We start from the raw sequence: 20,981 nt of genomic DNA, 5'->3' as shown, positions 1-20,981 counted from the left end.
AAATTCTAGGCAACACAATAGACGTAAAGACAGGGGGAGGGGACACAAAGGTCACTCAGCAACAGTTAATCCACTAATGCTATAGAATAGCCGTAACGAGATTAACGGCGGAGGAAGGTAATGGCATGATAAAAGGTGGAATGCCGACGAAGTTTTGATCCATGAAAAAAGCTAGGGAGGGTTGAATATTTCATCCACACCGGCCGGTTGGGAGGTTAACCTTTCTTCGAGAGTCCTAACAAAAGAAGAGGAACAACCTTTTACTTAAGGGTTTTAACTTTGCCTTAACTCCACGTTTCCTACCGAAAATTGATATCATAGCACAAATAGAAAAAGGAATTAGAAATCTACCGAACAACATGTCAGATCTTATCCATATAGAGAGTGCAGCTTTACTATTAAAAAGCAGATTACCTCGTAGGAATCAACCTTACAATTAATTGCCTTAAAAAATTAAAGGATGACAAAAATATTGTCATAATCAAAGTGGATAAAGGCAACGCAACTGTCGTTTTAAATGCTACAGAATATGATAATAAAATGAAAAGTCTCCTGGAGGATACAAACACCTACAAACCCTTAGACAGAGACCCGAATTGGCATACACACAAAAAAACAAATGATCTCATAAAAAAAGTACCTCTCCGGACGGAAGAACTTAAAAAATACTTGCAATCAAAACATCCTTTGATATGAAGAATCTATGGTGTTCCAAAGATCCACAAGACAGATATACTTTTAAGACCAATAGTAGATGGAAGAGATTCACCGACTTCCAACTTGCAAAATACCTCACCAACATAATCTCACATCATATAGGAAAAACATCTTCCTTCATAAAAAATAGTACACATTTCATAGAAAAAGTGAAAGATATATATTGGTGCATCAGACATCTTAGCAAGTGACATTATCAGCTTGTTTACAAACGTCCCGAGACAATAAATTTTGAATCTCCTAGAAGACCTCTTCTCTCCAGACATCTTAGATCTTTTTAAACATTGTATAAACAATACTTTTTTTCACCTATCAAGACAGAATCTGGGAACTAAAAGAAGGACTGGCCATGGGTTCATCATTAGCACCGGTATCAGCAAACCTATTTATGGAACAATTTGAAAACAATGCTCTAAAGAATTACCATAAAAAACCAAAAATATGGCTATGCTATGTAGACGATATTTTCATCATATGGAATGGAACAACAGATGAACTTATCAATTTTAAAGATCATCTCAGCAATTTTCACAACACCATAAAATTCACTTTAGAACAAGAAGAAAATAGAAAACTTCCCTTTCTAGAAGAAGCAGCACAGGAAGATAGTTGATGTTAAATCAGATGTAAAATAATGGTGCACACTATCTCCACTGTTATTCAACATCTATATGGATCACATTAATATTATTATTATTAAGAGAGACCTCCAGGGAGTCAGGAACTCATCGAGGCAGGCCATATAGTACATGCACTAGCTATCATACTTATTCTTGAATTCATTCACACTGCATGCACACACAACATCCAATGGCAATGCGAATGAATTCAAGAATAAGTATGATAGCTGGTGCATATAGTACGTGGTCTCCCTCGATGAGTCCCTGACTCCCTGGCGGTCTCCTTAATAATAATAATAATGTGATCTATATAGATGTTGAATAACAGTGGAGGTAATGTTCCATTTATAATATATAATTGTAACATTTTGAAAAGCTTTTCTTGCCAGAAAGCAGGTATGGCAAGTTTGTAGGTAGTGCTATCTATACAATCAACAAGAGGATGATGGGAATATTGAGTGGTTTAAACATGGCAAGTTATTAGCCAAACATCTACACCACATTATATTTCTGCTGCTTTTAATCAATCTATTTAGGAATTAAAATATTATATCAGACAAACTACACATGCAAAGGCATGGTGGCAGCTCAAATGAAGCTCCTAGATAAATTACATTGTAATTACCATCATGATCATTGATCAGTTGTTTTCAAAACTTGCATGGGTATACCTAACAATATTTGCCTTGTCAACTGATGACCTATAATTGGCAAATCCAATTACTGTATCTAGTGGTGCTTGGGTCAGTTACTTCTAGGAGGAAAAAAAACATTTCCAAGAAACAAATGTCCTATTATCCAATGAAGACAAACTAACTTAGTTCCTTGCGAAAAAAAGCCTAATAAAATTCCTAATGTCAGAGATGGGATATCAGGTAATGTTTTTTTCTCTGCAATCAATAAATGATTACACCTGAACCATGAAGAAAACATCAAGTTTAGTACTTCAAGCTAATACACTTGTTTCCAGTGCTCACTTTCATTAATGTATGATGAAGCGTGTATTGTGTTTTGGTATAATACAAAGGTAATTGATTGGGAATTCAATTAAATGGGTCATTTAAATATACTCTAGGACTTATATTTCAAAAGAAATCTGGCCATTCTTGTCTGAGAAAAACTTTTCATATACAATGGATATGGCCCTATCAGAAATCATTATTCTAACTTTGTATTTTTCAGATAATGATATTACAAACTTTTTTGTGATAGTTAGTTTTGTAAGTACAAAAGCAACAATTATTTTGATTTCATCTCTGAATCCCATTCTGACTGGAGAATTGATAAAATTTGGTATTTGACAACGTGTTAAAATTTGTCAAAAATCTCAATTTTGATTTTAACTAGACCATTTTTAAATGTGTAGAAAGGCTTATGTGTCCATCGTTCATGTTGTTTAATTTTGACGGTAAATATCAGAACACAGAATTATAAGTAAATAATTATTTATTGACTTATTGCTGATATTTCACTGGTGTTATAACCAGCATCTTCAGAGCACAAAAACACAGTTTGTCACAGTATGCAAGACTACAACAACATGGCGTAACAAAGGCACTAATTTAACAAAATTGTAGAAACAACACAAAGACTAAAATTGCCATATTTGTTGAGATTCGGAGTATGTTTCAGGGCTTCTGTTGCTTCTAAGAACAATCTCTCTGACTTGTAAAAGCTTCTGTGCAGTACTTTTGTTTTCTTACAGTTGATCCTGTGTGCAGCCGTATCCAAAGCATGGATAATAAGGGAAAATATACAAACAATTAGAAGGACAGCTATAGGCTCCCCACTTTCTCCCCCCTTAGCCAACTTCTACATAGAACACTTGGAAAAACTAGCTATAGATACAGCCACTCTCAAACCAACACTTTGGCTACACTATGTTGGCGATGTGCTTGCTATTTGGCCACATGGCCCAGGCACATTGGATATGTTCTTCGTGCATTTAAATAGCCAACATCCACAAATTCACTTTACAATGGAACTGGAAGCTAATAACTGTCTGCTCTTCCTGGATACACTAATCACACATCTTCCAGATGATTCCTTATAATTCTCAGTTTTTAGAAAACCCACACATACAGGAAGATATTTACACAAACAATCACACCATCACCCTTCTCAATGGTAAGATGCAGTATAGTATCTTAAAAACGCTAACCCACAGAGCGAGAGCAATCTGTTCCAATGACAATGCTCTTGCTGCTGAACTGGCTCACTTATGCCACACCTTCTTAGCCAATGACTATAATCCCCATAAGATAAACAAAATACTAAATGTTCCTAAGAAACCCCTCCCACTATCCACCACAGAGAACTACAACAAAACAGTCACCATCCCATACATTAAAGGGACATCGGAAAAGATATCTAGAATTCTCGATAAACATCAACTATGCACTGTAATCAGACGTGTGTCAAATTAGCAACTCTCATCCGTTCACCCAAGGACAGCATCCCTCCTTTATCACATCCAGGAGTCTACGAAGTACCCTGCTCATGTGATCAAGCCTACTACGGTCAAACAGGAAGAACTGTAGACATCTGCATCAGTGAACGTAAAAGATACTGTTACGTTGTTGGTTCGTCGTATTTTACTTTATATCTTAATTATCATTTGAAGATGTCAGTTATTCATTTGCCGACAAATTTATGATTGTTTAAAATGACTGCGCCAGCCGGAAATTGAATTCTGATACACAATTAGACAACTCTAAGATATTAAAGGGATCACGTGATTTGCAGTCGTGGTCTCCCCCCTTTTCTGTATGGCAATGGATTCCCCCTTTACTTATGCAGGTCTGAAAGTTTAATAAGTGGTAATTCAAATCTCAGAAAGCAACAGACTCATGAACCTTGAGTTATAGAAATACATTTATTTTAAACACTTACATATATACACTCTAAATAATAATTTCAATACTATAAAGTCTGAACTCCCCCCCCCTTTTTTTTTTGTTTAAGATATCCAAAATTGCTACTCCTAAACTTAATCTAATAGTCCCACACTCATTTTTGTGTTACTATGTTCAGACTTAGTTAATCTAGACAGAGTTACTCAGTTCCCACATATAAAAACAACACATGCATATACAGGGTGTTCGGGATAAATTTGACAGTTTCATAAGGAAAAAGAAAATCTTCTTTGTATCTATTAAATTTAATGAATTGACAAAAAAACATTACAGGCAGAGTTAATTACAATACTATCAACAAGATTTACTCAAAATAACCACCATTAGCATCGATCACAGCTTCAATTCTGCTTCGGAACCTCGAACAAGCTGATGCTACAGTCTCCCTGGGAAGGGCCGCAAAAACTGTTTTAATTTTATCCATTAACTGGGCTTTTGTATTACTGGAAGTGCGATTGGTGTCTTTTTCAACTGCGCCCCATACAAAATAATCCATGGGGTTAAGGTCTGGGGAGTTTGGAGGCCAAACATTTGGACTGGTGAAGTCGTAGAAATTTTCAGACAACCATTTTTGACTTTTCCCAGAGGTGTGGCAAGGGGCCGAATCCTGCTGCCATACATACGGCCTACCATTGGCTACCCTTGTTATCCAGGGTTTGACTACAGTTAGCAACTCCACGAACAAAGCCCGAATTCCAATGCCAGGGTTCTTCAACACCTGTTCCTGCAGATTTGCGAGGAATTCTGCTGTACGAACGCAATCAGATCGTCTGCTAGGGATCTTTCTTCTTGCTACATCCTCGTAGTCACCATTGCAAGTCTCTAGTTCATGCCTGATTGTTTTTACTGTATTCAGGGAGCATTGGGAAGCAGTCGTAATATCCTTATTTTGATGGCGGGCATGAATCATCATGATACAAGTTATTCTCTTCCATGATTCAGGTGGGTTCCAGCTATCCATCCTTTCTGACATCTTGTATATGAATGAAGAAGGGTCCAAACTTTTAAATGAAGAGAAGTGTGTGTTAATACATGTAACTTACGGAAAAATATAATTAATTATAAATATGTCAAATTTATCCCGAACACCCTGTAGTTATATACAATCCTTGTGTAGAGCATATCAGACGTATTCCGTCTTGTAATTTAACATGGGATAATATTCTTATTTATGCTCAGGCTTTATCCTCCCTTCCCCAACTTAGTTAATATTCAAGCTAATTTCTAACATAATATCATAAATGTTTCTTCCAAAGAAACAGTTTGCAGGTTTGGTTCCTTTCTCAGCATAAGCTTAGAGTGACATTAGCTTATTTGACATAGACAGATCAGTCCAAAACAGTCCTTTAGGCATTATATGAAAGTTAATTGTGTGGAGCTCCTTAATTCCTTGGTTCCTATTCCTCCTTTAGTTACTATTCTAAATTGAGTATTGAAAACTTGTACATTACCCTCCTTGTCTTTTCACAGAGTTGCTGAGGCTTCCTTGCGATTACACTTCCACGTTTTCTCACCACGTATTCTCATGGTATCTGCGACTTACTTCTATTATCTTCAAAAGGTTCCCCTTTCGCTGACTCTATGATGGCATAACAAACCATAACAAAAAAATTTGCTCTTTACTGGAATTCCGACCTCATTCCTTCGGTGACTATACTCGACACAGCACTTACAGCACCTGGGAGATTGATGCTAGGTACCAGCGGTAAGCTTCCGCAGCTATCCAGGATTTGGATCAGGAATGCAGGAACAGAAAGCAAGAGAGAGCTTTGAATCCCGCGCTGGACCTTATATTGCACAATACCAGTGCCCTCTCTCTCGATGGCTACGTCATGCTCATAGCGGTGGCCGATTGGTCACCGAAACTCCAAATTGTTTTGACATGGTTCTAATACATATATCATCTTATATACATCTAATAATAACATTTCAGTACTGATACATAATTTCCCCTTGTTAATTTATACACAGACATTATCAACTTTAATTATTGACTTCTCAAAATCACTTAATATCTACAACCTCAGATGGTTAGACATACTTCTGAGTGAGCATTTGTACACTATCTTTTTAGCTCTTCTTCTGGAGGCATAAGTATGTCCTTATCCTTAGACCTAATCATTACCGTATGTTGGATCGAAAGCAGGATGACTCACCAATAGTGAATCAGCACTTTTTCCGACACAACATTACATCCGGCACTATCACTATGGCAAGTCTGGCCTAGCAGACCATGCTTTGGATATTCCTGCACACAAGATCAACTGGAAGGAAACAAAAGTACTGCACATCAGAGAGATTGTTCTTAGAAGCAAAAGAAGCCCTGAAACATACGCCAAATTGCAACAAATATGGCTGTATACATTTTTCTAAGATTTGGGAGACAGTCATCTTAAGACATAACTAGTACCTGCTTTCTCTCTCATTTTTTTTTTTTTTTTTTTAGGATTTTAGTCTTTGTTTGTGTTATTGCTACAATATATATATATATATATATATATATATGTTTTTTTTTAGATAGAGGGCACCTAATTAGGACTTTAGTCTTTGTGTTGTTGCTACAATTTTGTTAAACTAAATTGTAGCAACAACAATTTAATTAATTAACAAACAACTAGTCCCTTTGTTACACCATGTTGTTGTAGTCGCATGTACTGTGACAAACTGTGTTTTTGCACTCAGAAGATGCTGGTTATAACACCAGCAAAATATCAGCAATAAGTCAATAAATAATTATTTACTTATAATTCTGTGTTCTGATATATATCGTCAAAATTAAACAACACAGACCATTTTTAGTTGGAAGATAGGCAAAACAATTCAAAATGATAAAAATTATATGACAAATAAACTTCATAATGTAAATAAAGTAAATAAAGGGAGTCCTTCACACATTGGATAAAAATGCTGAGTCTAATCAGTGTGTCAGTGAACATTCCTCACTAAACTAGTGCTACAGTTTTATTTATTAAGTAAACCAGGCTTCTTAACCTTTATATACTTGCTGACCCCTTTATAAAAGCATTCATTTTGGGATGCTATGTCACTTAACAACAACAGAAGGTAGAATCGCTGGAGCAAAGATGTTTTATTTTTTGGAATATTTTTGAAGAATTATGTGCAAGTCAGTGAAAATTTATTTAATTAGTGTTACTCAGACTGAATGTGTATTAAATATTGAAGTTGTTAGTAGGTTTTGTAGGAAATTTTGTGTATAACTGTTAGCAGTTAACAAAGCCAAAAATGGTGATAAAAGCAACCAGATGCATGGCATGAAAATCAAGTGTGCTAAGCAGTGTGGATTTCACTAAGATTGATTTCAGTTCACTGTCGGGAGGGTAATATGTATGCATCGGCAAATGTGGCAGATGTATTTGTTGAGAGATTAAACAACAGAAGTGAGAGAGTGAGGATCAGTAGAAAGTGTGATAAATTAATGGACTGCAGTGATTAGAAAGCAAGTTGTGAATGGGATGTAAAGAATACCAGACAAAAAGCAAAAGGCTGTGATGGGTGCAAGACTGAGAATAATAGCCAGCAGTGTGAGCATGAGAATATGAGTGTGGAGAATGTGATAGTGAATATGGAAAGACTGAAAAAGGAAAAGCAAGCATAAATGTGGAAGAGGAAGTGAGCTTGACTGATAATGCAACAGTTGGCATGACTTCAAGAATGAAAGAAACCCTGAGTGACAAAGCAATTTTGGGAGTGATTGTTGTACTGCAAGAATTGAAGTCCAGAAGAATAAAATGATTAAGATGAAAAATGAGATAAGGCATATATAAAATGAAATTAAATGCATGGTGGATATGAACAGAATAGTATGAAAGAATAAAATGAAAGATAGGAGAAAAAGAAGTAGCAAATGATTCAAGACTATGTGGAGATTCTATTATAAAAAGATGTGGTGGATTCTCAGGATACACAAGATTTGTTTTCCAGACAACAGTATGGAAGGAAGAGTAGTTGCAAAGTGCCGCAATACATTATTGGCCTTAGAGGGGTAGGGGAATACATCTGACTAAAGCCAAGTCAAATACCGCATTCACAATCAAACAAGAAAATTCAAAAATATATAGTGACAATTATTTCTTGGTTTTACTTATACTTTCATCATGAATGCACGAAACCAGCAAGGATGCAGAGATATTTGGAGACAAGGACATGAATACTATAAGAATAAACCCATTGAATTTTTTTCAAAATAAACTAGAAGCAAGAATGAAAATACTATGGTTGCATCATATCAAGTATCCTTGTTAATTGAAAAAAAAAAAAAAGAGAGAGAGAAAAACCTCACAATATAGCAGAGGAAGTGATTCCACCTGCTGCAGAAGTGATGACATTGACTATGTTGGAAGAAAAAGGGTCAAATAATTTAATTATGATTTCAACGTCCTAATAGTCAGCTGAAGAATTCAAGAAATGGCACAAAATATGAAAGAACTAATCATCAGAGTAAGAACAGTCAATACTATCTCTACAATTGGAATAAAAGTATAGATGTTACAAACTGCATCATTTGCATAATTTAAGATAAAATTAGTTAAAAAGTTGAGAACACTGATCTATATAATAGACAATCTTGTAATCTTTTTGTTGGATGTGTTTCTGGCTGGGCAAGACCTCTTGTTGAGTCTACTGGCTCGTGGAGCTATTAATAATAATAATAATAACAACAACAGAGTTAAAACAAAAGATAAATTAATTGAGGATGTTATTAACTAAATCAACATTTAATAAAACTGATTTTTTTTATTTTATTTTATTTTTTTACCTCCAAAGGTTTCAGGATTGAAAGTAATAGTTCCAAAGACATTTTCACCACCAAAGTTAAGAAAGTGAAATATAACTTGGTACAAACTAGGTTTCTCAACATATATATCAAGCAGAACTTCTTTCTAAAAATGAAAGAAAAGCAGTCACATAATATTCAAGTAATAGTAGGAAACAATAAATGCTTCTAATGTTCTAGAAAGTATGTGCACAATATATTATTATTGATAAGAATTCTTCCTGACATGATCACAGGTTTCAAGGAATCAATACAATCTGTTTTGGATATTAAAATAAACTACAGCAGTAAGTCCTTTATGATGAAAGTTCACAATAATCAGAAAATTTGTCATTATATAAAAAAGACCATTACAGTCAAAAATTGAAAATATATGATTAAAAATGTACTCATTATATTTTTACCTCTAAACAGAGAAAAAAAAAATGGTGGCGGCATTGTCATTCCATGATATTAATTTAGATTTCAGTCGTTTCATTAAGTGTGAGGTCTGTTATATGTATTCCTTCGATTACATAAATGATTTGTGGATGTTTAGTGCGGATGGAAGAAGGGTGTGTGCAAAGTGTGACCTGAACAAGGAATTGATGAATGCGAATATGAAATTGATGACAGAAAGCTCTAGTACCGATTGTGTCGTGAGTGCACGTTTGAAAGAGGATGGTGAGAAAGAGAGGCGAAAAAATGTTAAAAAATCAGGAAAAAAGAAAAAGAGCGATTTGACAACCATAACAGATGTTAAAAGGGATGAAAGTGAGGCAGAAAGAAACGAAATTGAGAGAACGAATGAAAGTAGAAATGGCGTGATGCAGAAATCGCAAGTAAAAATAATTGAAAGAATGAATGATAGTGAAAAAAGAATGAATGATGGAGAAAGTTGGACGCATGTTGGAACGAAAGTACTGAACCAAAGAAAGATGAATGACAGTAAAAGTGAGATGAATGATAGCGAAAGTTGGACGCATGTTAGTTCAAAAGTACGGAAACAAAGAAAAATATGTGAGAGTGAAAGTGAGAAGAATGATAGTGAAAGTTGGACGTATGTTGGACCAAAAGTACGGAAACAAAGAAGGATGAATGAGAGGGAAAGTGAGAAGAGGGGGTCGAGAGTTAGAAAGCTAGAAAGATTTAATGACAGAGAGAATGTGTCGCGAGGTTCGGAAGGTGAATTGGATTGGATGAAGCAAGAAATGAAATGGATGTGGAATGAAATTAAGAGAATTCAGGTCAAAACTATTAAAATAAATCATGATGGCATGAAAGAGTTAACGAAAGATGAGCGAGTGGCGTTGTATGGTGACTCCATTATTAAAGGTGTGCTGGAGGATAAAATGCACAAGGTATGTTTTCCAGGCTGTAAAATGAGTAGAGTGATTGAGGCATTGAATATGAGGTGGGAGCGAGCAAAAGAGTTAATTCTATTAATTGGTACAAATGATTTCAGAGAGAACAAAGAGCATGTCAAAATGAATGTCAGGAGACTGATTAGAAAGATAAAAGAGAATAGTGTGACAGGAAGGGTAGTCAGTGTGTTGCCTAGGTATGATTGTGGTGAAATGAGGCAGAGAGCAAGGATTATGAATGATATTCTGGCTGAAATGTGTGAGGAGATGGGAGTACAGTTTGTTAATGTGTGGAATGAGTTTGAGGGACGAAGTGAGCTGTATGGGAGCGATGGACTGCATTTGAGTGGTTATGGTGTGAGTCGCTTGGAGAGACTGCTGCTGGAAAGTAGAGAAGTGAATACAGAGGATGAATCAGATCAAGAGGGGAGTGATGTGGAAGAGCAGGAGAGTAAGACAGGAGAGATTGAAGAAGTGGAAATGAATGGGAAAGTGAGTGGTATGAGTATAGAAAATGAGAGAATGGATGTGCAAGAGGAGCAGGGAAACGGGGAGGCTCAGGGTGGACAGGTGTACACAGCGTGAGAAAGGTGGATGCTCCAAGAGGAGGTGAGAGCATGTGTAGGCAGGAAAGTAATGGGATGATCAGGGATCAAGAGGAAACAGATGGAATTGCAAAGGGTTCTAAAATGAAGAAGCAGAAATAATGTCCCCAGTCCAGCATGGAGAGATCACATCGAGTGAGTGGTATCAGTGGAACTAGCTGTAGATCCAGAAATGAGTTGTTGTGTTTGTATACCAATGCTAGAAGTATAAGAAACAAGGCGGATGGAATGGTTGCACTAATTGCGTCTGTGCACCCAGAGATTATCGGAATAAGTGAGAAATGGTTAGATGAGGACGACATCCTGACAGGAATAGAGATGGAAAGGTATGATGTGTTTCGTGAGGATAGAAGGGGTAAAAAGGGAGGGGGAGTGCTATTGATGATAGAGAAAGAGTTATGTCCATACAAGGTAGAGATGCAAGAGGGAAATGGAGCCAGTGGTTTTAAGACAGTATGGTGTGAGATAGAGGTGAATAGAATCAAATACTTGATGGGATGTTGTTATAGACCTGGTAATGTGGATGGTGGTGATAGTGAAATGTATAGTCAAATAAGCCAAGCAAATAAGAAAAGGTTGATCATTATGGGTGATTTTAATTATGGCAATATAGACTGGAATGAAGATATAGCAACTGGAAGTAAAGAAAATGAGTTTCTTCAGTTTTTGAGGGATAACTACCTCAGACAGTATGTAACAGAGAGCACACGAGGATTAAGGGTCTTGGATTTGGTCATCTCATCAGAGGATGTAATTATCAATGAGGTGTCAAATCATCCACCAGTTGGGGAAAGTGACCATGAGGTGATTACCTGGGTGGTTGCCAGCAGTGCAAGGACCCCTGTGAAAAAAGGATGTATGTGGAACTACAAGGGGGGTGATTATGAAGAGTTCAGGAGACGGCTTGCAGGTGTAGCATGGAATGAGAAGTTAGCTGGAAAAGAGATCAATGCAGCTTTGGGGAGTTTCAAAAACTACTTAGTAGATGCAATGTCTAAATGTATACCATGGGTGAGAAGGTTAAATAAGGTAGGTGTGAGATGGATGAATAAAGAGATTAAGCATGCAATACAGAGAAAAAGGGCATTGTGGAGGCAGCATAAGAGAAGTGGAAGTAACCAATTTCATGAGGTCTACAAAGATCAGGCAAGGAGGGTGACTTGGTTGGTGAGAGTAGCTAAAGAGAGTAATGAACAGCAGTTAGCTAATGAAGCCAAAAAGAATCCTAGGGAGTTCTTTCGATATGTAGCCAGCAAAAGAAAGAATGATTATGGAAGGATGACAATGATTGGAGGAAATGATATAAAGACAGCTGTTGCAGAATGTGTGGTGGAGATACTTAATGAGCAATTCATAAAGGTCTTTCAATCTTGTGAATGTGACTTCATGGAGAGATTAAGGGCAGTTGATGATGGGGAGGAGAGACTGACTGTAAGTGAGCAAGAGTTGTTTGGGGAGTTGAGTAAACTAGATGTAAATAAAGCTGTGGGATTTGATAATATATCACCGCGTATTCTGAAGGAATGTGCCAGAGAGATGACACCAGTCTTGACATATTTTTTTAATACGAGTCTTGCACACTTGGTCAAGTCCCTAAAGAGTGGAGGGAGGGCAAGATTGTGCCACTTTATAAAGGAGGTGATCGAACTCAAGCATCAAACTATAGGCCTATCTGTGTGTCAGGTGTTGTGGTTAAGTTGTTGGATCCAGAGAACTAGGATCCAGATTTGGGTTGACAACAATGGTATAATCTTTGATGGACAGCATGGATTTACTAAAGGGAGGTCATGTTGTAGTAATATACTTACTTATTACAATAAAGTGAATGCTTCCTTGGACAGAGGAGAAGGATACACAGTAATATACTTGGATTTCGCAAAAGCTTTTTTTTGATAGAGTACCTCATGATAAGTTGACAGTCAAACTAGAGCAGATGGGGTTGGATATTAGATTAGTGCATTGGATTGGAGACTGGCTATCTGATAGGTATCAACAAGTTGTGTATGGGGGTGCAATATCCAGGAAAAGGAAAGTCACTAGTGGAGTGCCTCAGGGGTCTGTTTTAGGGCCATTACTATTTAACTTGTATGTTAATGATATTGGTGAAGATTTGGATGGAGATATTCAGTTGTTTCCAGATGATGCAAAGTTGGGACGAACCATAAAGTGTAGTGAAGACGTTGTGGCCTTGCAAGAAGACTTGAATAAATTGAGTGATTGGGCAAGCAAATGGGGATGTGAATTCAATGTTGCAAAATGTAAGGTTTTAAAATTTGGAAAACAAAGATGGGATGCAGAATTTATGCTTGGTGAGAATATATTGTTAGAAGTAGAGGAAATAAGAGATCTGGGGGTGATAGTGGATAAGGATCTAAAATTTAGTGGACACATTGCCAAAATTGTGTAGACAACACAAAGACTTCTGGGAATGATGCAGAGGACACTGACGTGTAGAAGTAGGGAGATTCTTGTTCCATTGTATAAGGCTTTGATTAGGCCACACATGGACTATTGTGCCCAGATTTGGTCACCTGGTTTTCAGAAGGATGAAGAGATATTGGAAAGGGTCCAAAGGCGACTGACTAAGGTAGTTTCTGACCTCTGGAATGTCGAGTATGAGGAAAGATTGAAAAGATGTAATTTGCAGAGTCTAGTGGAGAGAAGGAAGAGGGGAGATATGATAGAGACCTACAAGTTGGTAAGGGGTTGTTATAAGATCAATGGTGGAGAAGTTCTAGTTCTACAGAGAATAGATCAGGGGAGAACCAGAGGTCATCCCTGGAAACTGTATAAAGAGGGTGTGAGTAGGGAAGTGAGAGGCAGATTTTTTTCGTGCAGAGTTGTGTGATTGGAATGCCTTGCCTGAGAGTGTGGTGTCTGCAAGGAGTGTGAATGTGTTTAAGACACAGTATGATGAGATGTGTGTGAGATAAAAGGACCTCCTAGATGAGTCTTTGACTCCATGAGGTCTTGTTTAGTAATAATAATAATTATTATTATTATTATCATTATTATGTGAACACCTCCAGGGAGTCCAAAGACTTATCGAGGGAGACTATGCCAACAGCATCGAATGATTGATCCCTTCGAACTACTCACAGTGCTCAAACTTGCCTAACTTTTTTTTTCTTGAGCCATTAGTAGCAGAGGCTCTACCAATCGACCAACCTTTGCTGGCTAAAAAAAAAAAAAAAAAAACTCAAAAAAAAAAAAAAAAAGAAAAAGGAAGATCACTAGCAGAGTACTGTCACTCAATAGACTGTGTGAATGGACAAGTGAGTGTACCTCTTATTTTAATGTTGCAAAACCTTGAAATTTTGCAGGCAAGGTTGGGATGCAGAGTATACAATTAAAAGGGAAATTTCAAGGAGGTGGAAGAGATGACAGATCCAGGAGTGACAGAGACATGAAGGTTAGAGATCACACTGCTTAAATTTTAAGAGCATTGCAATTAATTATGGCTATAATGATGACAATGACATGCAGAAGTGAAGAGGTTATGGTTTTCTTGTATGAGGAATTGATCAGGCCACATATGGACTATGGGGGTTGTTTGAAAAGTCTAGTGAATTTCCAATAGACGTTGACACAATTCATTCATTCATGCGAGTGTCAGCACATATCATCTTTTTCATGACCCCTGGCAAAATTTTAGCCATGTTTGATGCGTAGTTCTCGTTTGGCAAACATTTAAAATGATCGTGTTCGCATTTTTCACAAAAATGGAGAAAAACGAGTTTTGTGCAGTGATAAAACACTTTTATTTGAAGAAGTGGGTAGCCGTGCAGATCAAAGCCGAGTTAGTCATGGGGACTCTGCACCAACATTAAAGACTATTTATTTTTGGATAAATGAGTTTAAACGTAGTCGTAAGTCCATCAAAGATGAAGTGCGCTCCAGATGCCTGACTGCCACAAAGGAAATGACTGACAATATCCATGGTATCATCAGGGAAGACTGCCAAGTGAAAGTGCGTGAGATTGCTGAGACTGTAGGCATCTCAACTGAACAGGTGTATAATATCCTGCACAAAAAATTGCACATGAAAAAGCTGTGTGTGCAGTAGGTGTCGCAATTGTTGACTGTCGATCAAAATCAGATGCGAAAGACATTTCGACACAGTGTTTAGCGATGTTTAATCGCAATTTGCAGGATTCCCAAGGAATTATCATGATAAACTATTTAGAAAAGGGTAAGACAATAACAGAAGTCTTAATTGTTATCCCCTTCAACATACTCCCCTCCTCTATCTATACACCGTTGCATACGAATTTTCCATTGTTGGAAGCAGTGCTGCAAGTTATCAGGTGTTATCTGCTTCAGTAGCGCTGCCGTTTTCTCCTTTACCTCATCCACTGACTGAAAATGGGTGCTCTTCAATGTGGATTTCAACTTTGGAAAAAGGTAAATTCTCATGGAGCTAAATCTGGCTAGTAAGGTGGATGGTCAAACACCGGGATATTCTTATCAGCCAGATACTGCTTTACAGACAGTACATTGTGAGCTGGAGCATTGTCCTGATGGAGAATGCAAGCGCTGTTCTTTCACAGAACGGGTCTCTTCTTCCTCACTTGTTCTCTTAGCTTGGTCAGAACCTCAAGGTAATAATGTTGGTTAACTGTCTGACCCTCTGGTACCCATTCAACCATTACCATGCCATTGATATAAAAAAAAAACCGATCAACATTGCCTTCAGTTTTAACTTGTTCATTCTTGCTTTTTTCATTCTTGGTGACATGGGAATTTTCCAGTGCATCAATTGTCTCTTTGTTTCTGGATCATACTGGAAAATCCACGTCTCATCACATGTGATGATCTTCTCCTGTAAGTCTGGCTCTGCTGTCAGCAGGACAAAATGGAGAAAACAGCAGCATTACTGAAGTAGATAACACCTGATGACTTGTAGCACTGCTTCCAACAATGGAAAATTCATATGCAACAGTGTATAGATAAAGGAGGGGGAGTATGTTAAAGGGGATAACAATTAAGTTCTACAATTGTAATAATAAACCACATTTTTGCAACCAGTCTTGTTATTTAATAGCCACACCTTGTATGTGGTAAACGGTGATAAAGATGATTAGACAAGGGCAGGTGTGTTGGGAAAATCACAACCAACAAGTGGCTTGGATAGGACTGATTATACACCTAAAAATGAACTGTTGTGTTTATTTACAAATGCCAGAAGCATCAGAAATAAGGGAAATAAAATGATTCACTGATTGCATTTATTTGTCCCAAAATCATCGGAATAAGTGAACATGGTTGAATGAATGATATCCTAACAGGAATGGAAGGATAGTATTTTTCACGAAAACAGAAAGGACAAAAAGGCAGGATGAGTACTGCTAATGAGAGAAAGGAATTATGTCCACATAAGGCAGACATGAAAGAGGGAAATAGTGGCAAAGATTATGAGGCAGTGTGTGTTAAGAGGAGGTTGACAGGAAGACATATTCAGTTCAATGTTGCTAAAGGCCAGGGAATGTGTAGGGTGGTGATGAAGAAATGTATAAACAACATGGATTTGTGAACAAAGGAAGAGTAATTATTATGGGCAATTTTCATTATGGCAGTATAGATTAGAATGAAGATACAGCATTTGGGCATAAGGAAAATGAATTTCTCAAGTTCTTGAGAGATAACTATCTCAAGCATGTAAAGGAGGGAATGTGAGGATCGACAGTTTTAGATCTGAACGCCACTCACAAAAGATATAATTGTGAGTGGGGTTTTGCACATTCCTCCAGTTGGTGAGCTTAATCGCCTGGGTTGTGGCTAACAATATGTAAACTTCTGTGAGGAAAGGATACATATGGAAGTACAAAGCTGGTGATTATGACAAGCTTAGGAGACAGCTTGGAGCTATTACATGGAATGAGGAGTTTAGTGGTAAGGAAATAAATGCTGCTTGGGAAATGACAAAGAAACACATAACAGCATCAATGTATGAATGTATTCTGAAGGTCAAAAGGCTGAATAAGGTAAATGTAAAAGAGAAGAATAAAGGGGTTCTACCATGAAGTTCTGGAAGAAGAAGAAGGCAGTACAAGATGAATGATGGTAATAATCAGTTACATGAAAAGTATAAAGAATAAGCCAGGAAAGTGACTCAGTTAGTAAGGACAACAAAAGTACAGTATAAGCAGAAATTGGCAAATCAGGTGAAGAAAATCCCTAGAGCATTTTTTTTTTAGATATATGGCAAGTAGAAGAAAGAATAATTATGATAAAATTATGTTAATGGATGAAAATGATAGAATGGTAACTGCTGCAGAAGACAGTGTTAGTGTATTCAGTGATCAATTTATCAGGGTGTTTCATCCTCATCAGGGTGGAGTCAACATAGGACAGGATGGCTTAATTGTGAGTGAGCAGGAGGTATTTGAGTAAATAAATGATAGGATTTGATGGCACATCAACACACATCTTAAGGGAAAGTTCGAAGCATATGACATGCCTGTTTAATAAGAGTCTCACAACAGTACATGTTCCAAGGAAGTGAAAGAAGGTCAAATTGTTCCACTGCATAAAGGTGGTGATAAGGATGGGGCTACAAATTATAGGCCAATTTTTATAAGGTTCTGGAGATGTGGTAAAGGTACTAGAGATATTGGTGAGAAGTAAGATTCAGAAATGGGTAGATAACAGCAGTATTCTCTGTGGTTATCAGCATGGGTTTGTTAAAGGGAGATCATGTTTTACTAACTTCCTTTTATACTATAACAAGATGACAAATGTCTTGAACAAAGGAGATGCATATATACAGTGGTATACTTGGATTTTGCAAAAGCATTTGATAGACTGGCACATGACAAGCTGTTAAATAAATTGAAATGAATGAGACTGGATAATAGGCTTCTGAGTTGGATGAGTGACTGGCTATCTGATAGATATCAGAATGTTGTATATGGGGGTGCAGTATCTCTAAAGAGGTCCACTAGTAGTGAGCGGCAGGGGTCAGAGTTTTGGGACCACTGTTGTTCAATTTGTATATTAATGATATTGAGATGGGTTTAACTAGTTATATGCAGCTGTTTGCAGATGATGAAAATTTGGGGGAAAGCAATGCAGAGTGAAGCAGATGTTGTGGCCTTACAGGAGAACTTGAACACATTGAATGAATAGACAGATAAGTGGAACTACCAGTTCAATGTTGCAAAGGTAAGGTTTTGAAATTTGGTAAGCAGTAAGGGGATGCAAAGTATATGGGGAAACTTTAAAGCAGGTAGGGGAGATGAGAGATGTGGGAGTGGTTGTAGATAAAAACCTGAAATTCAGGGACACACTGCACAAGTTGTGAAGAAATCACATCAGATAATGGCAATGATGCAGAGGACCCTGAAGCTGCCCTTGATCAGGCCTTATATGTATTATTGTGCACAGATTTGGTTGCCGGGTTTTCATCATGATGAGGATATGTTAGAAAGAGTCCAGAGAATATTCACAAAGGTGGTCAGTGATCTTTGGGATGTGGAATACAAGGACAGATTGAGAAAATGTAAATAGCAAAACCTCATAAATAGGAGGAGGGGGGGGAGGATATGACTAAGACATATAAGCTAGTCAGTGATTGTTATCAGGGTGACTGGTGAGTGGAATGCATTGCCTGAGCATGTTGTGAATGTATACACAATGAATCAGTTTAAGGCACGGTTGGATGAGCTTCGTTTGCGATGGTGTGTATCTCCTACAATGAGTCTCTCACTCCATGCAGGTCAGATATTAATAATAATAATAATAATAATAATAATAATAACAAAAATAGCTTTTAAAACCACACAAACAAGTTAATGAACATTAAGCAGACAAACACTCAAATATAATAATCCAGAAAAAATAGATCAATTTTGACTAATTATATTAAAAAATCTTACAGCTTCAAAAAACTTGACTTGTAGCTCAGTCAATATGCAACCATGAAAAGTAAATCAGAGAGAAATTGATTATGTGTTGAGAAAAGGCAAGTCTCGCAAAATCTTCTAGATTCACTTCAAATAAGATAAGATGATTACTTTAGAAGAGTGTGACAAAATCCTTTTTTTGTGTGTGGTAATGATTAAGGATGCTAGTGATGCTGTAAAGGTGCAAAGAGGAAAGCGAAAGAGGTAATTATCTTGGCTAGTACAAACATATGCCAAGTGACAATTGTAGTATATGATAAAATATGAAAAGTTGTTGTATGTTATTATTTTATTATTAGCAACATTAGATCTCCATAGAGTCAAATGATTCTTTGTAGGAGATTCATACTCTCATGTAAAAGAGGTTATACGAGGTGGTATCAAAAGGTTTTGAAACTAGGTTTGTAACACGCCAACAGATGGCAACACAAGGCTGTACGCACAGTCACAGGAGCACCTACCTTCATAAGTCAGTGTGCCAAAAGACATCATCCTGTGTACATCGGGAGCTGTGCAACTGATGCTATTCTGACCACCTGCATTACCACATCTGCGATTTCATCAAGGACAGCAAGTTAGAACAAAGAGCAAACGTGAAATTCACGTTTGAAAAAACGTGAAATTCGAGGATCATTATTACCGGTGACGAAACTTGGGTGTATGGGTACAACCCTGAGACAAAGCAGCAGTCTTCACAGTGGAAAGCCCATCATCGCCACAACCGAAAAAGGCGACGCAGGTCCGCAGCTCAACCAAGTGCATCGAGAATTCGTCCCCACTGACCAGAACACCAGGTTTTAAGGCATCTGAGGGAGGACATTCGGTGAAAGCGACCAGATCTGTGATACTCAAAAAACTGGATGCTCCACGACGACAATGCACCCTGTCACCGAGCTCTCACACATGAGTTTCTCGCTAGAAACAACATGATCTCACTTCCACACCCACCCTACTCACCAGATTTGGCTCCTGCAGACTTCACCTTCTTCCCAAAGATGAAGATCCAGCTCAAAGGTCACCGTTTTGACACCATTGTGGAGATCCAGCGTGAATCGCAGAAGATGCTTGACATGCTTCGAAAAGAAGACTTCCAGGACACATTCCAGAAGTGACAAAAACGCTGGGAGCTATGTATTGATATACAAGGGGACTATTTTGAAGATGATAGTGTGTAAACATAGATAAATAAAGTAATTTCTCGTAAACAGAGCTAGTCCCGAAACTTTTTGATACCACCTCGTACATACAAGATTCATTTCCATCACCTGAAAAACCACACCTACTTTTCCTAAATGAAACCCAAATTTCAGTTTCTTGAAGTGCTTAGTATTTAACCTATTATACACTATTTTTTCATCTTCTTCTGAAAGGCATTATTTGTATGCACAGTTCACATGTTTACCAATGTGCACCAAATAATCCTAGCTTCTCTCCAAAGAATGTTGATCTTCTTGCTAGTAACCTTTCAAGGTGCAATGTAGATGTATAAAGAATTCATACAGAAAGACTTACATCATTATCATTATTGATATGAGCAGTGTGTGTGTGTGTGTGTGTCCAGAGAGAAAGCTGTCCAGTTATAGATTTCAGAAGATCATATGATGGGAGTTTAGTAAGCTTTGTATTGATAATATCACTGATCATTACGTACAATGTAGATAATGATCGTTATGTAGGCAATTAATCATAATCTACTGTTAATAGTTTGTCTCATTGAAACAACCCTCACTTTAGTCATTTTCATATGCATATCTGACATTATAACAATGCCAGACAATATCTTTTGTGATTTCAATTCATTTCCTTGGGTGAATTATTGTTTTCATCCTGCAGATTCAAACATTTAGTTTAATTTATTCACTGAAACAATTCTTATTAGGACAGAACCAAATTTCCCATTCAGTTTAAATTCTTTGCCCTTGTCTAAACCTTGGTTCTCTAAGAAGTATGCAAGACTGTACAAAAGAAAAATCAAGAAATTTTCAAAATACACATTCAACATTCAATGCAGAATTGAGCAAATTATTGTTAATAAGGCTATGGGACTTGATATATCACCACATGTTTTGAGGAAATGTGTCA

General features: G+C 37.2%; 1 protein-coding gene across 1 annotated transcript in view; it reads right to left on the bottom strand.

The window, feature by feature from the left end:
• The window catches only part of LanA (laminin subunit alpha), a 1,191,635-nt gene that overhangs the window by 856,407 nt on the left and 314,247 nt on the right, over window positions 1–20,981 (bottom strand). Inside the window, exon 14 of the mRNA XM_090391815.1 lies at window positions 9,030–9,153. Coding sequence (XP_090247941.1) covers window positions 9,030–9,153 — 124 coding nt within the window. The remainder of the gene's footprint in view (window positions 1–9,029; window positions 9,154–20,981) is intronic.

The sequence above is a fragment of the Typopeltis vanoorti genome, chromosome 4 (assembly GCF_054136105.1).
Source record: "Typopeltis vanoorti isolate ZY-2024b chromosome 4, IOZ_Tvanoo_1.0, whole genome shotgun sequence".
Lineage (NCBI taxonomy): Eukaryota > Metazoa > Arthropoda > Arachnida > Uropygi > Thelyphonidae > Typopeltis > Typopeltis vanoorti.
Note: the sequence above shows the minus strand (reverse complement) of the source record. Positions and strands in the feature narration are given on the sequence as shown.